At 45.2% G+C, this 25732-nt stretch overlaps 2 protein-coding genes and 1 pseudogene across 2 annotated transcripts; 2 read left to right on the forward strand and 1 right to left on the reverse strand.

The window, feature by feature from the left end:
- Positions 1 to 652: 652 nt before the first annotated feature.
- On the forward strand, positions 653 to 9088 carry soul3 (heme-binding protein soul3). Its single transcript, XM_041276689.1, has 5 exons — positions 653 to 1243; positions 4518 to 4612; positions 7015 to 7156; positions 7430 to 7613; positions 8171 to 9088. Exons 1-5 carry the CDS (start codon positions 1009 to 1011, stop codon positions 8340 to 8342), a joined length of 828 nt encoding a protein of 275 aa, XP_041132623.1. The 5' UTR covers positions 653 to 1008; the 3' UTR covers positions 8343 to 9088.
- A 3879-nt stretch (positions 9089 to 12967) lies between these two features.
- Positions 12968 to 16585, forward strand: LOC121329706 (annotated as a pseudogene).
- Positions 16586 to 17882: 1297 nt separating this feature from the next.
- LOC121330352 (ubiquitin-like protein FUBI) lies at positions 17883 to 21445 on the reverse strand. Its single transcript, XM_041276812.1, has 5 exons — positions 21351 to 21445; positions 20137 to 20218; positions 19012 to 19156; positions 18618 to 18673; positions 17883 to 18340 (listed from the first exon to the last, which is right to left on the reverse strand). Exons 2-5 carry the CDS (start codon positions 20209 to 20211, stop codon positions 18215 to 18217), a joined length of 402 nt encoding a protein of 133 aa, XP_041132746.1. The 5' UTR covers positions 20212 to 20218; positions 21351 to 21445; the 3' UTR covers positions 17883 to 18214.
- Positions 21446 to 25732: the final 4287 nt, after the last annotated feature.

The following is a 25732-nucleotide window of genomic DNA, read 5'->3' on the forward strand; positions in this document are numbered from 1 at the left end:
TTTGTCGTTCAGTTCTTTAAAAACATAAACAACAGGTATTAAAATGAAACCAACTCGAATACCTGAACCATGCTGGCTCTCTTCAATAAATACATATTATTATTATTATTATTATTATTTATGTGCATTTCATACTAAAACCAGAATGAAGTGCTGTATTTTACTGTTTATGGGTTGTACCATCTCTATTTTGATTGCACCCGTTTGAGTGTTGCCGGATTGTCCTTGCAAGCGCACGAACCGAGTACACTACCAACAACATCTACACAAAGCCCTCTCACTAGCAGACTGCACTACCTTGTCCAGGTCCCTGTGTGTTAATCGTGTTAACAATGTTTTTGCAAAACGTAACGTATACATATATATATATATATATATATATATATATATATATATATATATATATATATATATATTATATATATATATATATGAGCATTTCGTGCGCTCTAGTCAGATTTGTATGATAAATGAACAGAATCTTCCATTTCTTCTGTAGCTGCTGCAGGCTGACAGGACGTCGCACGTCTCCTGCTGTTAACACGAACGCAAGTGACAGCCACTGCCGAAGCCTATCGCCGGAAAAGCACGAAGCGTGTATTTCTCGGTTCCGAACCCCGAACCCAGCGCCCCTCCCAGATTAAATGTTTTTATACCAGAAGGTCGAGTCCCACGTGACTGCCCGCAGCGGCTTATAAACAGAAGTGTCTCGCCCCAGCCGGAGAGATCACATATATATTTAATAAAGGTGCATGCATTATGGAATCACTTTACTAGTTTAGACAAAAGTATTATTTGTACACAGTACAGTAATCTAAACACAACAGCAAACTAACACGGGTCGTTAACATTAGACAACAAGGGCAAACACGACAGCGTTTCAAAAAGGCTTTACAATTTTAAAACGTTTTAAAACATACATTATATATATTATATATATATATATATATATATATATAATATATATATATATATATATATATATATATATATATATATATAAAAGCAATGGATACGAGCGCAGGCTGTCGGTTAAACGGCGGTGGCGGTGACTCCGGCTCCGGAATGATCACCCTGGAAGATTTGGAATCCTTCACCGATGACCAGGACTTGGACTCGGCTTGCCACAGCCAAGGCAGCGGCAGTCTGGAAGAGGACACAGAGCCCATAGAGGAAGAGCGGGGCAGGCTGCTCCATTACTGGCAGGATATCGGCAGGGTGCACCAGGTGGATGTGCCCACAGGTAAGGGAACGAGGATGGGGAGTAGAGATCATCTAGGCACAGATAACGCAGCGCAAAGTACAGCGCGTTGCTTGCAGAAGGTGCAGAAAACAGGCTGATCAACACGCCACGCAACAGTTCACTGCCAGGGTGATACAGTAGCGTTCATTGCGATGCATACTATAGAGACAACTTCCGTGTTTACATGCATTACATGTGAACGCTAGGGAAGGGAGAACATGAATTATGCATACCACTGATGCATGCGTAAAGGAGCCAAATACGTGCATTAAGTAGACCACTTGTGTGTGTGTGTGTGTGTGTGTGTGTGTGTGTGTGTGTGTGTGTGTGTGAGAGTGTGTGTGTGTGAGAGTATGTGTGTGTGTGTGTGTTTGTGTGTGTGTGTGTGAGAGTGTGTGTGTGTGAGAGGGTGTGTGTGTGTTGTATGTGTGTGTGAGTGTGTGTGTGTGTGTGTGTGTGTGTGTATAATTTCGGATAAGGGACGGTTTTAATCTGTTGTATTAGCTGTCGCACAGGTATTAGGATTCAGTTATATTTAAATGTATAAGGGGGAGGTCACAGTGGGACAGATGATAAGGTACAATATTGCTCTGTACAATACATACAAACTATGCAGCCTGGTGGTACAAAATAGTATGTGGATGTACAGCCTAGTCCAAGTGCCAGCTATGCTGATCTACATGATGGGAGTGTGAGCAGATAATGAATAAAGACATTGTAGACAAATAAACATGACCGTCACTTTGAAGAATAAATGACTTGAAAAGAGAAGATAGCCTGTCCGTCAGTCTTGGATAAACCCAGTCTGTGCATGCAGCTGTGCTGCTGTCCAGTGCATGAGAAGATGCAGGCACAGGTTCAAATAGCTTGCAAATGGTCTAGCTGGTTACAGTCATTCTGTTTGCGTTAGCGTTTCTGTGTATTGGGTGCAGTCTGTACCGTGCAATGCAATAAACAGCTGGGAAGACAATGCAGTGTTTGATCTTGAGGCTTTTATTTAATGCAGATTACTTCTCTCACCCTCTTGAAACCAACAGCAAAAACTAAACCAACCTCTTGTTGGATACCCAGCCATCTGGTTGTGCCACAATATCAGAGAACTACAGAAGAGCCTTTGCGTGATGTGCTTTGCATGGGACCCGCGTGTAAATAACAGACTGCATTGACAGCGGGAGGAAATAATGCATCTCAACACAAGGGCTATGGATTTCCAGATAGCCGTTGGCATTTATTGGTTCTGCTGTATTTATATGTAATCAAGGTGCCTTTGCTCCTATTTTCTGTTCTGAATGCCCTTTTATCTAATCTCCATTTGTGACCCCTGGTCCTTGTTTCTTTTTTCAAGTCGGAAAAAGTCCCTTGCGTTGACACTGTCAATACCTTTCAGAATTCTGGATGCTGGAATCAGGACGCTGCGTAATCTTCTTTGTACAAAGAACAGATTCAATCACAGAAGAACCTAAAGCTGCTGCTGAAGATAAATGCCTCGCCTCATAATTTTAAATAACAGCATCTTGAGACGACTTCAAGCTGCTGCCCAGCCCTGAAACCCTCCCTAAAGAGAAGCTTTGTATTTCTAGGGAGAAACAATGGCAGCTGCTCTTGCAGCAAAATAAATGCAAAGTACTGTTAAGAAATGTGGTATTTTCTGTGTATGATGTGGAGTTCCGTACCTTTTTTTATTTTTTACATCACAGTGTTCATTAAATTCGTGTTGCAGTTCTGATCCTCAATTTGACTTATTCCTGCTTTTTTTTTTTTCAGTCCTGTGGCATGTTTAAAAAAAAAAAGAAAAAAAAATTAACAGAATTCTGTTCTATCCATTTGCACGATCCGAAGGTCACGAAATCGTAAGATCATGTCAGCTTGCTAATTGTAATACGCACAGAGTCACATGACTGTGTGCCTTCTAGTGTTTAAGCCCTGAATTAGGGAATCACCGAGGCTGATCCCCCAGCAGTGTTTGTCTGAAAGCTCGCTCCCCGGACTCGCTAGACCTGCTAATTGGGGCTGATCCCCCAGCAGTGTTTGTGTGAAAGCTCGCTCCCTGGACTCGCTAGCCCTGCTAATTGGGGCTGATCCCCCAGCAGTGTTTGTCCGAAAGCTCGCTCCCTGGACTCACTACTCCTGCTGGCTTTAGCAGCGCAGGTTTATTCACTGTTCAGTGAGAGGGTGCTTCGTGCTTTAGCACACGTTGCCCTGTCAGGGATTACATTAAAACAATTACAATGAATGTCCTTCATACTTAGTTTCACACTGCTGCTGTGATCAATCACACTGCCCTACTCACTGCATTCAGAAAAGATACAGCAGAGCCAGCCTTAAGAGGGAACATCACAACAGTTGGTGGTTCAGAGAGGCTGATGTTTTCATCTAAAAGTCCCAGAAACTGGTGGAGACGTGTGGATACAAATGATCCCGCCTGCTGCACAACGCCCCGGTATGACTGTTCAGCATGCCCTGCAGTAATGCGTGATCGCTTTGCCCCGCAGTAATGCGTGAACGCTTTGCCCCGCAGTAATGCGAGATCGCTTTGCCCCGCAGTAATGCGAGATCGCTTTGCCCCGCAGTAATGCGAGATCGCTTTGCCCCGCAGTAATGCGTGATCGCTTTGCCCCGCAGTAAATCGCTTTGCGTGATCGCTTTGCCCCGCAGTAATGCTTTGCCCCGGAGATCGCTTTGCCCCGCAGTAATGCGAGATCGCTTTGCCCCGCAGTAATGCGAGATCGCTTTGCCCTGCAGTAATGCGACATCGCTTTGCCGCTGTTTTGCAGATGTGTGACCCCCCCCTTCCTGCAATGCTTTATGTAAGTGCTGCCTGGAGGATTGCCTGTCCTTTAAACAAATATAAAAAAAAACAATAAAAACTGATTGGAGGAATTCTCACTTTGACATCACTACTGTGGTATTACCACTTTTTTTTCCGAATGGCTCAGGATACAAATATCACCTTCATCCGTGTGCATGTGTGTATACTTGTTTATTTAAACCGTCTGAAGGCGGCACATTGTCAACTCTCATGACAATGAAGTTTAATTCATTTGAAATTGTGGGTGTGTGTTTCCTACTTCAAAACTAATTTTGACAGACGATTATTAAGCTCCATGCTCTCCTGCAAGCAAAGACAGTGATGCAGTGAGGAGGCTCCAAGCTGCAGAGTTCACAGGCATTTTAACTCGTACATGTGTCCCACCCACCTGATCTGACTGTTTCAGATATTTTTAACCTGTACGTCCCCCGTCCCCCGTCCCCCCTCCCCACTTGTCTGTTACAGATATGGCTGTGCCGATCCACCAGCTGACAACCAACAACAACAGCAGCACAGCCCGGGAGAAGGTTCCCTTCACTCTGATTACCCAGAAAAAAAAGGTACCCCTTGGGAAGGACTGGACTAAACAGAACAGCACAGACTTTAGGAACGCTCTGAGAATGGCCCTTATTACAGTTATTTTGGGGGGGGGGGGGGGGGGGGGGTTGTAAAATATCACAAACAAAACATCTAGTTTGTCATCATCGATAGTCATTGAAGCAGGTGCGGCTGGTTTAATGTGTAATTGTGATCATCAGGGCAGCACTGGGTTAGACACTGTGATCGTCCAGTAACACTGTAGAGGGACCCACCCACAGGGCAGGGGCTCAGAGAGGTCAGCAAAGAGATACAGAGTTCGAAGAGCAAGGCGTAGGAGTGGGAGTGCTCCGTACCTCAGCTGCACACCGTTTTAATTGAACTAATTAAACGTACGAAGATCCGCCATCATTAAGATTAAAGAAATAAACCCCAGTGCTTTCGTTACACAACAAATCTGATAACCATAGAAATGTGAAGTGTTAGAAATTGAGAAACCAAAGCAAGAAGTTGCCAAATGTTATTGAATCTAAATCTGTATTTATTACGCCAACAAAAAGCACATGTGAAGAGGAAAGTGGCATGAAGGGCTACAGCTCCACTCGTGCAGTCCTGTGCATCTCGTGTCACGCACCGTGCAGACGCAGGGATTGTATTACCAAGCTCTCTACAGGTACATGTAAAATATAGAGCAGCAAAGACGAGAAGCTGTTTAGTTTCCTTGAGCGACCGTGCAAATAGCACTTTCTAACAGGCTTACCACCAAGGCATTCAGCATTCAAAGTGCAATTGTTTTAATGAAATAAAAAAACTGTTCAACAGCAGCCCGTTCCGTTCTGAAAGAAATAACAAAATGAACCACTTCTGCGGGAGTAACCTCTAGTGGTGTCTGCTCTGACCTTACCCACTGGCACAGCGGACTAAACCTCTGTAACTATAGAAACAGTGGCTAACCCAATTGAAAGGCTTCATTTCTGCAGGGGTCTATTTGTCGTATTGCCCCAGTTGTAAGGTCACCACACTGGCTTCCTGTGAAGCAGCGAATTGATTTCTTCTGCCAGTGTTCTAAAAACAAGATAAAATCTCTCGCACTCTGACTTGGCGATTCACCAGCGAGCAGTTTGGAGCTCTTTTGACTTGCTGTTTATTGTTGTTTGTAATGCTCCCTGGCATGCCTGCTCATGAACGACGGTATTGTATGGTTTGGTATGAGCACAGCATCTGAGAATCACTGAAAGCCTCCCCGATCATATACTCGATAGCCCAGATGAAAGGCCACATCTTTCTGCTTGGGGATGCGCTGCTTGGTTCCAAGCTCCTCCCATAGCTATACTAATGGTTACCCAGGTGTCAAAGAATTTGAAAAGGTTTCTCTCTCTTAACTACATCCACTGCATGCACCCCCAAGCAATGACGTCACTGTCAGACTCCCTGATGAAAAGCTACTGGAAGAACAAACACCTTCAGTGCCTTCAGCCTCTTTCTGTAGCGCATGTATGGAAACATTAACCTCAATCTAAACATTTGCAGGGGAGAGAGACTGCTTCTCTATTACAATCTTGCATTCATTACTGCTTCTCTATTACAATATTGCATTCATTACTGCTTCTTTATTACAATCTTGCATTCATTACTGCTTCTCTATTACAATCTTGCATTCATTACTGCTTCTCTATTACAATCTTGCATTCATTACTGCTTCTCTATTACAATCTTGCATTCATTACTGCTTCTCTATTACAATCTTGCATTCATTACTGCTTCTCTATTACAATCTTGCATTCATTACTGCTTCTCTATTACAATCTTGCATTCATTACTGCTTCTTTATTACAATCTTGCATTCATTACTGCTTCTCTATTACAATCTTGCATTCATTACTGCTTCTCTATTACAATCTTGCATTCATTACTGCTTCTCTATTACAATCTTGCATTCATTACTGCTTCTCTATTACAATCTTGCATTCATTACTGCTTCTCTATTACAATCTTGCATTCATTACTGCTTCTCTATTACAATCTTGCATTCATTACTGCTTCTCTATTACAATCTTGCATTCATTACTGCTTCTCTATTACAATCTTGCATTCATTGATCGTGTTGCGTGGCGAGTCACATTTTTTTTACTTGACAGCTTTATTGCTCGTACAGTTTTTAAAAAAATTATTTTTTTTCTGTGTTATTCAGTACCATGAATTTATTGCCAGATTTTCTGTTTCGGTTGCTAACAGACATGGGTATTTTGCCTTCTCGTAGTCATTTCTGTATTCAGCAGGGTACACGTCGAGAGGCGCCTTGTCATCTGCATGTGGAGGAGTGCCAGCCTACTGCTTTAAGACCTGGCTGCAGTCAAGTGCCGCACAGCTTCTCTGTGTCTGGAATCAGTAAAGACGGCCATGTTGTTTCCTGTGTTTTTTGTAGTGTGGAGAAATACTGTATGAGAAACGGCACTATGAGAAAGCCAAGTGGGCTTGCATCCGAGTACACGAAGAGAAGTACGAGCAGAGCACATGCCTCGGGTTCATGAAGCTCATGAGATACATCTGTGAGCAAAACTCAACAGGTAAAACTTCCCAAGGGTTTCTTAATGGGCAAGTGTTGAAGGGGCTGGGACACGGCCCAGTGCATTGCTTTATTATATTTTATATTTTTGTTAGCTAAATTAAATTGATGCTGATGTTTTAAGTTCAATTCAAGGCTACCCATTATGAAACACTTTTGATAATCTTCCTGTAAACACATGCAAACACAGAGATGGAAATAAGAAATTAAATGACTCTCTCCGATGCTTGGAACGCACACCCAGTCTGAAGGTTTCGGTGCTCTGCTGGTCCAGGTTCCTATCTGGGGATGACAGTCCCCATCGTGACAGTGGTCCGCACGGAGCAGTCCCGGTCACTGCTCTCACGGGAGGTGATGGTCGCGTACCACCTGCCAGCACAGCACCAGGATCACCCGCCGCAGCCCAACGACACAGACATCGTCATTCAAGAGTGGCCCGCGAGCATCATTTACACAAGGTAAGCACGGCTCAATCGAGGGCTGGGCGGGGCTCTGCGACTCACTCCCCCCCCCGCCCTCGCGACTCACTGGGTGGCCCCCCCGCCCCGAGACTCTGAGTGAGCCCCCCCGCCCCGGGCTCTGCGACTCACCCGGTTTGGGCGACGCTCTGCGAGTGAGCCCCCCCGCCCCGAGACTCTGCGAGTGACTCAGGCCCCGGCCGAGACGCTGAGTGAGTCCGCCCGCCCCGGGGCGCTGAGCGAGTCCCCCCTCCCCGAGGGGCTCTGAGTGAGCCCCCCGCCCCGGGACGCTGAGACTCACAAGAACAGACAGCAGGGGGAGGGGCTCTGCGACAAATAAGCTGGAAGGTTTACTTATAAGCTCCTACATGCATTTTGTTTATTTTCTGTTACAGTAGTTCTGTAATCTTAGCAGTTTATTATTCACTTTATAAAACAAAATGGTCCTATTATTTTAGCATGGTGAGAAGTGGTTTGTAAATATGGCCCATTGACCGACTGCATCTAAATCGCTGGTCCTCGGTAGAAGTTTAACAGCTCCCTCTGCTCGGTTGCAGATCCTTCAGCAGCGTGACTAATGAAGACTCCATTCTGAACCAGATCAGCCTGCTGGTGGAGGTGCTGGACATGCCACAGATCCACTTGGAGGATTCCTTCATCGTGGCTGGATACACCAACCCCGCCGCCCCGGTCCGACGCAATGAAATCTGGGTCCTGCACAGGCTATGACAGAGACAGCACCTTCCCTGCTTCAATAAAGAGGCACGCCATCCACACACACGAAGTAGAGAATTTATATCCATGTCTTAATGTGCTGCATGTTTCGAAAAAACAAAATCGGAGAATCACTGAACCCAGCTGGCTGTACGACAATCAAGCATGTTGTTTGACACCCTCCCCTGGCATTCCTCAAAGCCATGTTGACAGGCAGATTGCGCGCGTGCACACACACCCCTCTCTCAGATTCCTAGCAGGCTTTACATCAGTTTCAGTGATAGCGAATGCACTGCGGCTTTTATGATACTACTAAAAGAATCAGAAGGAGGGGAAGGTGGGTCTGCAGCAGTGTGGTACTGTGGGTCAGAGTATTAAGAGTGTTATCCAGACTGATACCAGCATAATTGTTGTTAAATAGTCTGACCTTTTGTAACTGCTGTTGAAGTGTACGACGTGTGTGTGTGCGTGTGTGTATTGCGGTTTAAAAGTAAGAAAGCAAAAAGGTATATTTTTATTCACCCGAAAGTTTTTAGCGTATTAGGGTTTAGAAATTCAAAACCAAAAAAAAATGAATTGTTAGACGAACAATTAAAACATTTTGCAGTATTTTTTATCTGCTATGTGACTTTTTTTCTAATGCATTTTAATTAAACAGAAAGCGGCGCAGGTCTCATGATTTTAAGCTCTTGTGTTAAAGGTGTTCGCAATGCTTTTGTGTTGTAAAACGTGGCAATAAACTGTGGATCCTTCTTGTACATTTAATAACACTGAGGACTGCCATGCTAGGGTCAGAGCAGAGACAGAGCGGAATTTTAACAACCCTCTGCTGAACGAAATCAGAGCAGTGTCCCCAAGCCTCTTCAGCTGATATGAAGACCATCAACTACACCTCAGTGGTAGAAGACAGATATAATCATATATTATACTAATGCAGGACTGTTCAGTATTACACACTGAAATAGGTTCATTAGGTAAAGGTAGCCTTTATCAACAAATAAACGCTCATGTAAAGCAAGCCCTGAAAGAGCGACCACAAGACACACCAAGGAGCTTGACTGGGATGCTGCTCGCTGTGCATTTCCAAACAGACCGTGCATTCTGAAACATCTTACATGCCAGTGTTCACAGCATGACTGTCTGTAGCCTGGGCTGGGCACACCCTAGGCTGGGGTGGGCAAGGGCAACAGAGGCAGTGTGCAACTGGGGAGGAAACTCGCCAAAATGCCCAAAGCTGTAGCTCTTTACAATTGTGCTCAGCTTTACATTCAAATATAATTCATTTGTGTCCCTTTACTGCAGTCTTCCACATCTGTCCTTCTCTGTACAGTCAAAGTAGAAATTCTAGGTTTTTACATAGTTTTTAGTACCAGGAACTCATGCTACACTGTCCGGGAAATTCTAGTTTTGTGAAAAAAGTTGCATAAGATTAAAGTAAGTGAAATAACTTCAAACAATGTAGGTCAAGTTTTTAGACTTGAGTAAAGCTTTCCTCAGTGACCTGCATATGCAAATCATGTAACAGTTTAACAATGTAGGTCAAGTTTTTAGACTGGAGTAAAGCTTTCCTCAGTGACCTGCATCTGTAGATCATGTAACAGTTTAACAGCCACAACCCACAATGGTTTCCAATGATAATGAACAGGGAGACGCCTCTGCTTTGTTTCCACTGTTCCTGGCTCACCTGCACTGCACCGATGAGGAAACTGGCCTCGGGAAACCCAAGGCTGCCAACGGGACACTCTTGAAAATGAAAAGGATTTTATTTATTCCAATTTAGTCTTTATTCCCCTGTTGGAAAAGAAGCTGAAACTGTTAATCTCTATTACACCTCCCTCCCAAGGATCGTGAAATCCTGGCAGGCTCCCCTTTCTGTATCTTGACTGGTCCACAATGCTAGAGTCATAAGAACATAAGAACATAAGAAAGTTTACAAACGAGAGGTGGCCATTCGGCCCATCTTGCTTGTTTGGTTGTTAGTAGCTTATTGATCCAGAATCTCATCAAACAGCTTCTTGAAGGATCCCAGGGTGTCAGCTTCAACAACATTACTGGGGAGTTGATTCCAGACCCTCACAATTCTCTGTGTAAAAAAGTGCCTCCTATTTTCTGTTCTGAATGCCCCTTTGTCTAATCTCCATTTGTGACCCCTGGTCCTTGTTTCTTTTTTCAGGCTGAAAAAGTCCCTTGGGTCGACACTGTCAATACCTTTTAGAATTTTGAATGCTTGAATTCTTTTAGCCTGTCTGCATATGACATGCCTTTTAAGCCCGGAATAATTCTGGTCGCTCTTCTTTGCACTCTTTCTAGAGCAGCAATATCTTTTTTGCTGCTCTAGAAAGAGTGCAAAGAAGAGCGACCAGAATTATTCCGGGCTTAAAAGGCATGTCATATGCAGACAGGCTAAAAGAATTGAATCTGTTCAGTCTTGAACAAAGAAGACTACGTGGCGACCTAATTAAAGTCCTACTGTATCTGTCCATACCTGCAGAAACAAAATCTTTAGGCAGAGAAGTGGAATTTCTGCTAAAACACAGTGTTCAAACTCTCCAAGCAAAAAGCACAACCCAGAACCATTCAAACAACTGTTCCAAGACACTAGGACAGACTGCACACGGCGCTTTGCTCCATTGACAAAACACCAGGACAGGGACTGCACATGGCGCTTTGCTCCATTGACAAAACACCAGGACAGGGACTGCACACGGCGCTTTGCTCCATTGACAGAACACCAGGACAGGGACTGCACACGGCGCTTTGCTCCATTGACAAAACAGCAAGCCTCACTAAGGCTACTAATAAACACAAGCTCTCAGGAAACTGTTACCTGCACAAGAACCCATTAACCCACAGCTGGGGATTGTATTGCCAGTATTTAAAACTAAACCAAGTTATGCACAATATCTCACCCTTACTGTTTCTATTTGCTAGTCTTCATTGAAAATCGATCTAGAACTAGATCACAAAAAACAGAAAACACACAGACACACCACAGCTTGAAAATACAGCAGCAGACCCAACCAGTCCCATCATACCGAGCCCTACCTGTAGATACTTGTTCTGATGTGCCTTCAGCCCCTCCCCTAAAGGCACCACAAACTTCTCCACGCTGCGCTGGTGTGAGTAGGCCTGAATATCAGGGCACTCCTCTGAACGCAGCTCGATGTGGGAGACCAGCAGGTTAGAGATCACCTGCTGTACTGCCTGCCTGGAAAAAACAATTTCTATTAGGAGCTGTACTCAAAATCCATTGGCTTGCAAAATACATACATGCAAGCCACAACACACAAGAAGTGTACTGTACTAGTACAAGGCATTGGAAGGCACAATATAATACTTTACTTATATATACACACAATATGATAGCTGAATATGGAAGTTTACACTACTAACATAAAACTACAGAGAAATGTCGAACAGCCTCAATGGGATTTCTATTTTAATGAAAGAAACTCAAGTGGATTGTGCGGTACTGCAGGTCTACAGAATGACCCGGAGCGACAGGCCTGTCAGAAGCACGTTTTGATTTTTTTAACATGTATTTATACTAAAGTAATACAAAAATGACTACAAAAGATTTAGAAGTGAGTAGTTTTTCGAGATTTACAATTATACTGTATTTACTGTATAAATACATGTTAATTTGGATTCATATGTTGTTTTTTCTGACTTTATGTGAACGAAGACACACATTTGCCCGTTTTCCCATTGGAAACAATGATATTTTGAAATATCACTGTCCTGGTCACAAAAGCAAAGTTTGTGGGGAATAATAGCCATTTTCTATACTTCTGAGGCATAAGCAATTAGGAAATAACCCTCACTACCCGGAACACACATTGTGTTACACAGTGTAATCCGGTCGAATTATTTTGCTGAGTCAATTAGGAATAGTTATCAAGTCATTAAAATACATTAGCTACTGTAAGTTACACAGAAAGCATTTTAGCCACTTCTGCCTGCTTGCAAAAATTAAACAACTTTAGTCTGTGCTTAAAAAAATCAAACTAATTGATCAATAACCGGCACCGAGGTCGCCCGCCCCGCCTGCAGCCCCGCTGTTTAGCCGCCCGGCGCAGGTTCAGGGTGCGCGGTGTGGAGGTGGCCGCTGAGCTAGCACGGGAATGGGGCGATGAGCGACTCAGAGGGGACGATCTCGCCAAGAAAGACAGCATAAAATTCTTACAGGACCATGGCGCCGACAAAACATTTTGCACGGTCTTAGCAATAATACTGTCTCGGTCTGCGCTTCTTTGCTGTCCCCGCAAAATGCGTGTTCCACCCAGCATCGTGCGTTGTGCAGGTCACACGGTGTGACGAAGTTAATAGTCGTTTATTTGACAAACTATTAATTTAAACTTTGCATGCTATATATATTATAGTATAAAACTAGAAGATTCCAGGTGCCACGCAGTTTATTTCAGAATTAATATAAAAGCTTTTTTTTTTATTATTATTATTTTTTAAATTCTTATTTTATACGTAAGCGTACGCGAGGCCAGAGTAAATCTGACCTTTTCTCTGTGTGTGTGTGGGGGTTGTGTTGTGTTGTGTTGTGTTGTGTTGTGTTGTGGCCGCCTCTAGTTACAGCATTTCGCGCTGTTCATATTCGTGACGATTCCAGTCACCACTGTGATTGATTATTAGTTTCAGTAAACTACAGCTTAGACGATACCCCTCCTCTGATCTGCCTGTCCTGTCTCCTTGTTCAGTTTCTGGCAGAGCATAAGCTTATGGGAAACATCAAAAACGTTTCCAAGACCGCCAAGAAGGAGCAGCTGATTGCAGCCTACAGCAACCTCTTCGAGAGCAAGGTAAAGGGGTTCTGAAAAGGTTTTACAGATGATGGGTTTGCATATCGCACAGAACTGCAGACTGCTGCCAAGTAACCTTCCAGTGAAGAGCACTCTGAAAACAGAAAAGCCCTCCTCTAATACAATCATACCTGAATGCATGTCCCTTTGTTTAGACACAAGCAGTGTTAATTAGTTACTTGTTAGTGTTGAACATGTTGTTTTATATAGAGAGTAGCGTCTATAAAGGGCTACACTGGTAGCTGTTAGAAGCGAGGATTTTGCAGAAAGCTCCACACGGGCCATGCCCTCTGTGTGTGTGTTCATTTCCCTCTGTGTGTATCGTTCTGTATCCAGAGATTTAAAGGCACGGGCCATGCCCTCTGTGTGTGTGTTCATTTCCCTCTGTGTGTATCGTTCTGTATCCAGAGATTTAAAGGCACGGGCCATGCCCTCTGTGTGTGTGTTCATTTCCCTCTGTGTGTATCGTTCTGTATCCAGAGATTTAAAGGCACGGGCCATGCCCTCTGTGTGTGTGTTCATTTCCCTCTGTGTGTATCGTTCTGTATCCAGAGATTTAAAGGCACGGGCCATGCCCTCTGTGTGTGTGTTCATTTCCCTCTGTGTGTATCGTTCTGTATCCAGAGATTTAAAGGCACGGGCCATGCCCTCTGTGTGTGTGTTCATTTCCCTCTGTGTGTATCGTTCTGTATCCAGAGATTTAAAGGCACGGGCCATGCCCTCTGTGTGTGTGTTCATTTCCCTCTGTGTGTATCGTTCTGTATCCAGAGATTTAAAGGCACAGACCCGCTTGAGAAGGTCATGGAGCAGGTCAAAGCTGTCAAGATTGAAGAGAAGGAAACTAAACCAGAGGAGGTCGTGAACGAGGTGAGATTCCTCGTTAACTGAGCTGTATCGCATCTCGGGTATGAGCAGTCCCTCTGCACTGCCCCCATCAGAGATGCAAATAAGACTTCTGTTGCATAGCATCTTCACCCATTCCAGGTTTTGCAACCAGCTTGTCTAGCCACAATGTAGAGGTAACAAGCCTGTGTGTGTCTTCTTAAACTCCTAGTAAAACCAGGAATGGATCAAACTGCTATGCAATGGGAGACCATCCTTGCCTATTAACAGTGATTTTTCTTGTGTTACTTATTTTAAAAAGGGTCCTCCTAAATACACCAAATATGTGCTGAAGAAGGGAGACAAGGAGAACTTCCCAAAGAAGGGCGAGGCTGTGGGCTGATGGTACGTGGGCACCCTGGAGGACGGGACTGTCTTTGACTCTAATGTGACCACATGTAAGCTCCTGAACACAGGGTGACCGGACCCCTCCCTGGGGCTACTGCCCTGTACTGCAGAATCCCAGTTTAACATGAGCGTGTGCCCGAGGACGACTAGGGACGTGCCAGCGCCTCGGTGTCACTTAATCACTCCCCATCCAACGTCAGCAGCTGACCCAGCCATGACCTCCTCAGAGAATCTCTCCCGATTGGCCACGGGTAAAAAGTGACCGGAGATCCGTTTCTCAAGGTAGAATGCAGGTGTGTTTGTTTCTGTAGACACAGTATATGGTTCCCATACGACTCCCATGTACACTAGGACAGTGCAGGCTTTTCAGCTCGCATGGCAATGCATTCTAGTATGTTTCATCTGTCTCTGGTACCTTTCACAGCAGGACTACACTTACCAGAATGTCTCAAACTGTCCTAGTGTACATGGAGTCTTGTGTTAACCCTACACTGTACCCTCCAGCGCACACAGGGGAATGTACCGCTCTACAACACAGGAGTATTTACCTAGTGTACAGTGTGGTAACCCTAACACGGTACCCTCCAGCGCACATAGGAACGTGCTGTAGAGCGGTACAGGAAGATTTAACTAGTGTACAGTGGTGCCCAGTGGTTAATGGGTCAGTATTGATTGGGGGGAGGGGGTGCTTTGAGAGCCTGTCCAACATTTTTGTTATGATTCTTTTTAATATTACTGAATACGTCTCCTGCGTGGAACGAGTCTCATTCACAGAGCTGCTCAGTCTGATCCTGTGTGGAGTGAGTCTCATTCACAGAGCTGCTCAGTCTGATCCTGCGTGGAGTGAGTCTCATTCACAGAGCTGCTCAGTCTGATCCTGCGTGGAGTGAGTCTCATTCACAGAGCTGCTCAGTCTGATCCTGCGTGGAGTGAGTCTCATTCACAGAGCTGCTCAGTCTGATCCTGCGTGGAGTGAGTCTCATTCACAGAGCTGCTCAGTCTGATCCTGCGTGGAGTGAGTCTCATTCACAGAGCTGCTCAGTCTGATCCTGCGTGGAGTGAGTCTCATTCACAGAGCTGCTCAGTCTGATCCTGCGTGGAGTGAGTCTCATTCACAGAGCTGCTCAGTCTGATCCTGCGTGGAGTGAGTCTCATTCACAGAGCTGCTCAGTCTGATCCTGCGTGGAGTGAGTCTCATTCACAGAGCTGCTCAGTCTGATCCTGCGTGGAGTGAGTCTCATTCACAGAGCTGCTCAGTCTGATCCTGCGTGGAGTGAGTCTGTGTTCATGACTCTTACAGGATGGTTTGATTTTTGTCTTTGCAGCAGCCAAGAAGAAAAAGCAGTCCAGGCCTTTCTCCTTTAAGGTTGGACTTGGAAGAGTTATAAGAGGGGTAAGTGAAGGAAGGATGAAAGTCCTTCAGTAATCCCAGTCCTTCAGTTCACTTGTAGCTGACATGTTTGTTCTTTGGTTGTTAAAGTTCTTGAGAAATTGGGAACCTGATAGAAATAAAAACAAAGTGTTGACACGTCTGTGAAGGGTATTCACAAAGATGGTTTTGTGTGTCTCAAACTGTGTGTAATCATCACAACTTTTTTAAAATAGGGTCTTCTTTCATCAGCAGCCTGTTTCCCGGTTCCGCTGTGGTGCTGACAGCATGTACCGTGCCGCCTCCATTAATCGCATCGTTGGCTGTTTCATTGAAATGCGCCCCAGTGTGTCTGCGGGATGCTAACCCTTGCACCTCTCTGGAGTCTCCTTAACTCGCTCTCTGGCTTCTGTTTGCCCCTCTGCAGTGGGACGAGGCCGTGCTGACCATGAGTAAAGGAGAGAAAGCCCGCCTGGAGATCCAGTCCGAATGGGCCTATGGGAGGAAGGGGCTGCCCGATGCAAAGTATCCTTTTCACTGATTTCCAGGAATGGCAAGGAGAATCCCGTTGCAAAGCAGTTTGATCCAGTCCTGCTTTTACTCTGATTTTAATGATACTTGTTATCTCTGCACTGTGGCTGACCAAGCTCAGAGTAAAGCCTGCAATGGGTGAAACTGCCTTGCAGTAAGAGTGTGACAGTCAGCATGGTGCCAGTGCTGGCAGTCTCACCTGCATTTGTATGTTGTTGTTTTTCGTTAACCTTTTCATTAACAGAATCCCACCAAATGCCAATCTCATTTTTGAAGTGGAGTTGGTTTCCATCGATTAACAAAGGAAGCCTTGTGGCTATACGAAACCTGGAGTGCAGCTGTGTTTCGTGAAGACCGTTACTGCATTTCATAAGGGAGCCTGTAATGAAAGCGCTGGGTCCTGGCTGGGTTACAGCATTGTCGAGTTTGGAAGTGCAGGCATTAAACCTGTATTTCTGTTTGGTTTGTTTTTGTTACTGATTATTTGCACTGCAATAAATAAACTGCTTTGATGAAACGAGTCTGCCTACCTTGCGTTGTCGTTCTTGATGAGCTTTTAGTAATAACAAGTTTTATTTATAGTGCCTTTCACAAGAAGTCTCAAGGTTTGAATTACAAGTTTATCTGAGTAGCCTCAGAACAAAAACTAAAAGCTGAAACATCCTCAGTGATATTCAAATCCTTCAGTGCTCTACTAAAACAAGAACAATCCAGTGTGAAGACTTGGGCCCCTGTGCTGGAAGTGCAGGTCATGGGGTTCATGATGCCCCCTTCTCAGGATCCTTCATTTTCATCTAAATGCTGACAATACCATCACTGAAAGAATTTGCTTTGAAGTGATTGTCATGAAGATCTACTCAACAACAGCACTGGTTTCCAGCTATAAAAAGTGACTTGTATTGAATTACAGTTCATTGTTGGGTTAAGCTGGAATTGCCCTTGAAGGGATGCAATGAGATTTGGGGAGAGGGGGCATCAAGAATACATTCCCTCAGCGTTGATCGATTCTACATCCTGTATTCTAGATAATGGGCATTGTTTTTAGGTGCAGGGCATTTACAGTTAAAACTAGCATTGGTACTGTACAAAAACATTTAGCTTGGGGAGAGCTTAGGTTTGCCAGGGCGTCCTTGGCTCAGCGCACACCAGTGACCCCTGTAGTCTGGCCAAGCGCCTGCATGTAAGCTGCGTTGTCCTCTGACACTGTAGCTCTGGGGGTGGCTGGTGGCTGCATGCTGGGTCTGCAGTGTGACAAGGAGGCAGCTGGCAGCTGGCAGCTGACACTACAGAGGACAACGTCTTCGCCGCTCCCACGTCGATGAGAGCCGTGAGCCGAGCCTACAAATAAATGGCTATTCTAAAAATGATTAGCAACTACTAAATTGCTATAAAAAACAGTGCAATGTTGTCATGAGGGAGCTTTGCACTCACCAGCGCACACTCTCATTTAACCTTGTGGATAAGTTTCTATTTACATAATGTTTCTTCCTGTTACACAGTCTCACCCCAATCACACAAACACAGCAAATCAGCAGGCAGTAGGACTGACACTTCATCTTTGCAATTTATAGTTTCAAATCACCTTGCCATTAAAAGAAATAAAGAAACACATTTCCAGGTGATAAATTGTGTTTTATTAAATTCTTCTCAAAGTACAATTGCAGGCAAGCCTGGCATGTGGCTCTTTGCTTCAGATCCTTCCCCATGTTAATTTAACACGAAACAGCAACACCAAAGCCACATACTGAATCTATTGGAGAAAATGTAAAAGCATCTCTTAATTTAGTGCCCTACACTCCTGTTAAATTTGAACTGAGCAGGTAAATTACTGCAGAGAGAGGATCAGATAGACTACAACAGAAAGGAAGGAAGGACCCACTGCAATGGGCTCGGTCTGTTCTGCATCTCCCCAGAGCAGAGCCGTTCCATCAGCCTGGGCATGTTTAGGAGTTGGAGTTGGGTCCCTTCTTCTTGCCGAAGGTGGGGACCACGTTCACGAAGCGACGGTTGTACTGGATACGACGCTTGGCACGCCCCGTCTTCTTCTTCTTCTTCTCCTGCTTGTCCACCTTGTGGGAAATGAAACAAGAAGTTCATTAAAACAAAACAAGCACAAATAAGGTCTTCTTTACAGGCTGCATTTCACAGCAAGCACAGATCTCACAAAGGATACATTTGTCTGCTTTAATATATTTAAAATCTGATATGAACAAAAAGAAAACAGCCCGAACCCTACTCATATTTAAGCAAACCTCACGGGGTTAGCGTGCATCTCAGTAGTTGCGGATAAGCTCAGATGTTTATTTTCACATTATCAGAAGTTCACCTGGTTAAATCTTCACTTACCTTTGGTGTCTGTCCTCTGACTTTGCCAGCACGAGCCAAGGAACCGTGGACCTTGCCTGGGGAGAGAAAGAGAAGCGAGAATTTAAACAGCAGTGTTCATTTCCCTCCCCATATTTAGTCCTTAACTTCAGTCTAAAACCCAACCTACAATATTATAAGCTTCAATTACACTGGTATTGTTAGCAGCATTTTAATGTATTCATTCAAACTGCAGACCGTCACACACTGCATATTGGCCACAATAGCTCCCTTGAACTTTCATCATTGACTTACAGCCAGACCTTCAGGATTGCAATTGGATATAATCCCATGAACTGTTCTACAGATTTTACAGTAAGCTATGATACAGGACCCTTCTGCCAGCGAGGAGAGAGCGAGACAGAGAGACACCCACCTCCCAGCAGCCTGGCGGTCACTTCCAGAGTGCACTGCTCAGTGACTCCGCAGTTTCCCAGGACAGCCTCATCATCCAGAGGGGTGCCGGACAGCAGGATGACCTGGTCATCAGCAGCAAACCCTTCCAGAGACTCAACGTGGGCCTGCAGCGCACACACACACAGCAGGGAAGAAATGAGTTTCACCAACGACAACCTTCATATCAGAGACTTGCTGAAAGTACAACAAAACGCCTTGTGGCACAGAGGACCTTCTTCAAGACTCCCTCTTGATCTGACTTGCATACAGGAATACAGATTGAAAGCAGCACTGTGGAAATACAATATTGTTTCTGTATACTGATTCAATGCTTGCTCACATGTCCCAACAGTAAACGAACCACATTAGTAAACTATTGAATGGTGAAATGTTGAAGGAGTGCTGTATATAAAATAAACCCCTACAGACTGAATGTTAAAACCAGATCACTCTATAGTGTTACAATGCTCCAAAAAGCAGGTTTAGTCAAACATCTATTCAAACAAATATTCAGTTCTCACAGACGTTTCACTTTTGTTAGCCAGACCCCTAAAGGGCCTTATTGACAGCCACCCCCACAAAAATCCATTCAATTTCAAGGAGCTCTCATTTTATACTGCCATTTCTAAAAGGTGTGGGTCAGCTCATACACACACAGTAATTAAAACTATAGCAGGGACTGCAGCTTCATCTCACCGGACGCGTGCATGAATCGGAGCTCTGATAAAGTGCTGTGTCGAGTACTGAAGCAATTCCATGTTAGTCCTAGAATACACTTTCTATCACATGACTGGGTTTCAGAGTCACAGCACAGGTGTAGAAATACAGGCCGGGCTTTCAGTGACGGGCCAGTTGAGAGAATCTGAATACTGATTCTAAGATTTAAAATCAGCCTAACCAGAACTGAAAGAATGTAGTGCAGTTTTGCAATGGCCCGTCTTTCTGCACCTATGCCAGCATTACTTTTCAGAAAACTGTATGCATGCACTGTATGTCTACGGAGATTCGTTTGCAAACTTCAACAATGCTGAAAAGAAAGTGATTTGGCCAGCAGTGCAGCGTGTTGGTGGGGTTGCATGCCCGTACAAGGGCTCCACCTGCCTACCTTGATGTCCCGGACAGTCTCCTGCCCGGTCACCTCCAAGGTGTGGGTGCTCTGTGTGCGCACAAACAGCTGCATTGTCAGTCTGCAGGAGAGAAAGAGCACCACAGATCAGCCCAGCGATCACTATTCTTGTATTTTCAACCACTCTCACTAACCCCATTTGTTTGAAAAAAATAGAAGCTCTCTAGTATGTTTCTGTATTTGTACCTGTGGTTATTGTTTGGTTACTTATAATAAATAGAGTAAACATGTTGGTGTAGTCGTTTGTTACTGTAGCGTAAGCTGTAATTTGATTTACCGCAGCACAGTTGTAATTTCAGAACACAATGTTGCTGTAATAATTGATTGCCCCAGTTCTGCTATGGACCTCGCATACATTAAGAACGCATTGATGCACACTTGTTCCCACATCGGAAAAGCAAACAAAGCAAGAACACTATTTTCTTCTCAAAAAGAGCCAGCATGCATACAAATGTGCGCACAAAAAATATATAATAATTCAACATTTTATCGCACGTTATTCCATAAACAGTTCTGTTAAGTGATGTATTGTTTATTTTAGTTACATCCCAGTTTAACTGTACGGCTAACGAGTCAGATAATCTACTCACAGCAGAACAGCAATGGGCTGGAGTTAAAACAGAAGCAGGGCAATGCTCAGCGGTACACAGGCTTTCAAAATGTACCTCTCGGTTTAAACGGTCTTTATACCGACAGCTCCGAACTGTTTTTCTTTAACTTGGTGCCCGTAACAACTTTATTTGGTAGACTGTCCAGAACAAACCCGAAAGGGTCGGGAATCCCAGTTCCGCTGAGAGTGGACCCATGTGCTCGGGCCTAGCGAGCTGGGAGACCAGGAGCTGAGCCTCTTATATCACTCGGACAACGCGCCGCACCTCCCGCAATTTCCAAAATAATCCATGCATAAAACAGGCCTCAGAGCCGCACCGTGCGAGGAGACACACTTTTATAAATGTCTGCTCCAGTCAGGCGGCGTTTTCGTCTATTTAAATAGTACGTGTTGCCGTATAGGTGCCGTGTGCCGCTTAGCACTGAATTAATAAAACCACAAGGTTTCGTAAACATTTAACTACTTCCCCACAAACAAGGCACGTTTACAACAACAGAGCGCACATTTTTATCAATGCTAGACACGCGGATTAAAAGCATTTTTAGGAAAACAAGGCCAGAATTGCGCAGAGGAATTCACCTACCGTCTCTAGCCTGCGACTCCAACAGCAAAAAGGACTTCACTTCCCTCTAGTGTGCGCATGTGCGAGTTTCAGTGGCTCAGGGCGGCGTGGTTTGAGCAGAACTGTGTAACTGCTCAGACACTGAGATCCTGCTGTCTTACTGCTCAGACACTGAGATCCTGCTGTCTTACTGCTCAGACACTGAGATCCTGCTGTCTTACTGCTGCAGACACTGAGATCCTGCTGTCTTACTGCTCAGACACTGAGATCCTGCTGTCTTACTGCTCAGACACTGAGATCCTGCTGTCTTACTGCTCAGACACTGAGATCCTGCTGTCTTACTGCTCAGACACTGAGATCCTGCTGTCTTACTGCTCAGACACTGAGATCCTGCTGTCTTACTGCTCAGACACTGAGATCCTGCTGTCTTACTGCTCAGACACTGAGATCCTGCTGTCTTACTGCTCAGACACTGAGATCCTGCTGTCTTACTGCTGCAGACACTGAGATCCTGCTGTCTTACTGCTCAGACACTGAGATCCTGCTGTCTTACTGCTCAGACACTGAGATCCTGCTGTCTTACTGCTCAGACACTGAGATCCTGCTGTCTTACTGCTCAGACACTGAGATCCTGCTGTCTTACTGCTCAGACACTGAGATCCTGCTGTCTTACTGCTCAGACACTGAGATCCTGCTGTCTTACTGCTCAGACACTGAGATCCTGCTGTCTTACTGCTCAGACACTGAGATCCTGCTGTCTTACTGCTCAGACACTGAGATCCTGCTGTCTTACTGCTCAGACACTGAGATCCTGCTGTCTTACTGCTCAGACACTGAGATCCTGCTGTCTTACTGCTCAGACACTGAGATCCTGCTGTCTTACTGCTCAGACACTGAGATCCTGCTGTCTTACTGCTCAGACACTGAGATCCTGCTGTCTTACTGCTCAGACACTGAGATCCTGCTGTCTTACTGCTCAGACACTGAGATCCTGCTGTCTTACTGCTCAGACACTGAGATCCTGCTGTCTTACTGCTGCAGACACTGAGATCCTGCTGTCTTACTGCTGCAGACACTGAGATCCTGCTGTCTTACTGCTCAGACACTGAGATCCTGCTGTCTTACTGCTCAGACACTGAGATCCTGCTGTCTTACTGCTCAGACACTGAGATCCTGCTGTCTTACTGCTCAGACACTGAGATCCTGCTGTCTTACTGCTCAGACACTGAGATCCTGCTGTCTTACTGCTCAGACACTGAGATCCTGCTGTCTTACTGCTCAGACACTGAGATCCTGCTGTCTTACTGCTCAGACACTGAGATCCTGCTGTCTTACTGCTCAGACACTGAGATCCTGCTGTCTTACTGCTCAGACACTGAGATCCTGCTGTCTTACTGCTCAGACACTGAGATCCTGCTGTCTTACTGCTCAGACACTGAGATCCTGCTGTCTTACTGCTCAGACACTGAGATCCTGCTGTCTTACTGCTCAGACACTGAGATCCTGCTGTCTTACTGCTCAGACACTGAGATCCTGCTGTCTTACTGCTGCAGACACTGAGATCCTGCTGTCTTACTGCTGCAGACACTGAGATCCTGCTGTCTTACTGCTCAGACACTGAGATCCTGCTGTCTTACTGCTCAGACACTGAGATCCTGCTGTCTTACTGCTCAGACACTGAGATCCTGCTGTCTTACTGCTCAGACACTGAGATCCTGCTGTCTTACTGCTCAGACACTGAGATCCTGCTGTCTTACTGCTCAGACACTGAGATCCTGCTGTCTTACTGCTCAGACACTGAGATCCTGCTGCTGTCACTGAGATCCTGCTGTCTTACTGCTCAGACACTGAGATCCTGCTGTCTTACTGCTCAGACACTGAGATCCTGCTGTCTTACTGCTCAGACACTGAGATCCTGCTGTCTTACTGCTCAGACACTGAGATCCTGCTGTCTTACTGCTCAGACACTGAGATCCTGCTGTCTTACTGCTCAGACACTGAGATCCTGCTGTCTTACTGCTCAGACACTGAGATCCTGCTGTCTTACTGCTCAGACACTGAGATCCTGCTGTCTTACTGCTCAGACACTGAGATCCTGCTGTCTTACTGCTCAGACACTGAGATCCTGCTGTCTTACTGCTCAGACACTGAGATCCTGCTGTCTTACTGCTCAGACACTGAGATCCTGCTGTCTTACTGCTCAGACACTGAGATCCTGCTGTCTTACTGCTCAGACACTGAGATCCTGCTGTCTTACTGCTCAGACACTGAGATCCTGCTGTCTTACTGCTCAGACACTGAGATCCTGCTGTCTTACTGCTCAGACACTGAGATCCTGCTGTCTTACTGCTCAGACACTGAGATCCTGCTGTCTTACTGCTCAGACACTGAGATCCTGCTGTCTTACTGCTCAGACACTGAGATCCTGCTGTCTTACTGCTCAGACACTGAGATCCTGCTGTCTTACTGCTCAGACACTGAGATCCTGCTGTCTTACTGCTCAGACACTGAGATCCTGCTGTCTTACTGCTCAGACACTGAGATCCTGCTGTCTTACTGCTGCAGACACTGAGATCCTGCTGTCTTACTGCTCAGACACTGAGATCCTGCTGTCTTACTGCTGCAGACACTGAGATCCTGCTGTCTTACTGCTCAGACACTGAGATCCTGCTGTCTTACTGCTCAGACACTGAGATCCTGCTGTCTTACTGCTCAGACACTGAGATCCTGCTGTCTTACTGCTCAGACACTGAGATCCTGCTGTCTTACTGCTCAGACAGACACTGAGATCCTGCTGTCTTACTGCTCAGACACTGAGATCCTGCTGTCTTACTGCTCAGACACTGAGATCCTGCTGTCTTACTGCTCAGACACTGAGATCCTGCTGTCTTACTGCTGCAGACACTGAGATCCTGCTGTCTTACTGCTCAGACACTGAGATCCTGCTGTCTTACTGCTCAGACACTGAGATCCTGCTGTCTTACTGCTCAGACACTGAGATCCTGCTGTCTTACTGCTCAGACACTGAGATCCTGCTGTCTTACTGCTCAGACACTGAGATCCTGCTGTCTTATTGCTGCAGACACTGAGATCCTGCTGTCTTACTGCTCAGACACTGAGATCCTGCTGTCTTACTGCTGCAGACACTGAGATCCTGCTGTCTTACTGCTCAGACACTGAGATCCTGCTGTCTTACTGCTCAGACACTGAGATCCTGCTGTCTTACTGCTCAGACACTGAGATCCTGCTGTCTTACTGCTCAGACACTGAGATCCTGCTGTCTTACTGCTCAGACACTGAGATCCTGCTGTCTTACTGCTCAGACACTGAGATCCTGCTGTCTTACTGCTCAGACACTGAGATCCTGCTGTCTTACTGCTGCAGACACTGAGATCCTGCTGTCTTACTGCTCAGACACTGAGATCCTGCTGTCTTATTGCTGCAGACACTGAGATCCTGCTGTCTTACTGCTCAGACACTGAGATCCTGCTGTCTTACTGCTCACTGAGATCCTGCTGTCTTACTGCTCAGACACTGAGATCCTGCTGTCTTACTGCTCACTGAGATCCTGCTGTCTTATTGCTGCAGACACTGAGATCCTGCTGTCTTACTGCTCAGACACTGAGATCCCGTTGACTTTTCGTTGTTAGAAAAATTTGAAATGATTATTGTTTTTATTTTTTGACTGAGATTAGAATGTATTGAACTGTACTATTTAAGCTGCTTACATTAGATCTAGTGAGTGGCAGATCAAGGTTTTTATGTTACTAATAACACAATCTTGCTGATTTCTTCTCCCAGGAACACGAATTCTCGGTCTTGCACCCTAATAACAGATGAAAGTTTAATAAACTAAATATTTGAGCAGCATTAGCCTATACAGCTATCGCAATATTCATGTGTTAGGTCAAAAAGGAGTGCCAATCTCAGTCCAAATTAAACCTGTTACTGCAGTAATGTACAGCACAGCACCCATTTGAATTGAAGTGTCACTTTCTACAGCATATGAAATGCTGTCAAGCCGCTCAATTCTAATAGGACTGTATAAACTGGTTATACAGCAGATGTGCCACCTCCCCATTAGAATACATAGAATCGTCTGCCAAGCCTGTGCTGCTGTTTGTGAGGATCGTCACAGTCACATTTACTGCCCTCCTAGATCATATTGGTATTGCACTTGACCTTTGAAAGCAAACACAAACACTGTACACACTTAATGAAATAACCCTACCGAGCCCAAGATGAGACCCATCAATGGCACGCCACTGTTCAAGCAGCAATTTAGTATAAAGAATGACTTCACTTCATTCTCAAAGCACAGGGACACAAGTTTTTTTTTGTACTGTACTGTACTGTAGGGAGGTTGGTCGTTTGCTCTGGAGCCAAGAGAACACTAACCCAGG

This window comes from Polyodon spathula, chromosome 17, assembly GCF_017654505.1.
Source record: "Polyodon spathula isolate WHYD16114869_AA chromosome 17, ASM1765450v1, whole genome shotgun sequence".
Lineage (NCBI taxonomy): Eukaryota > Metazoa > Chordata > Actinopteri > Acipenseriformes > Polyodontidae > Polyodon > Polyodon spathula.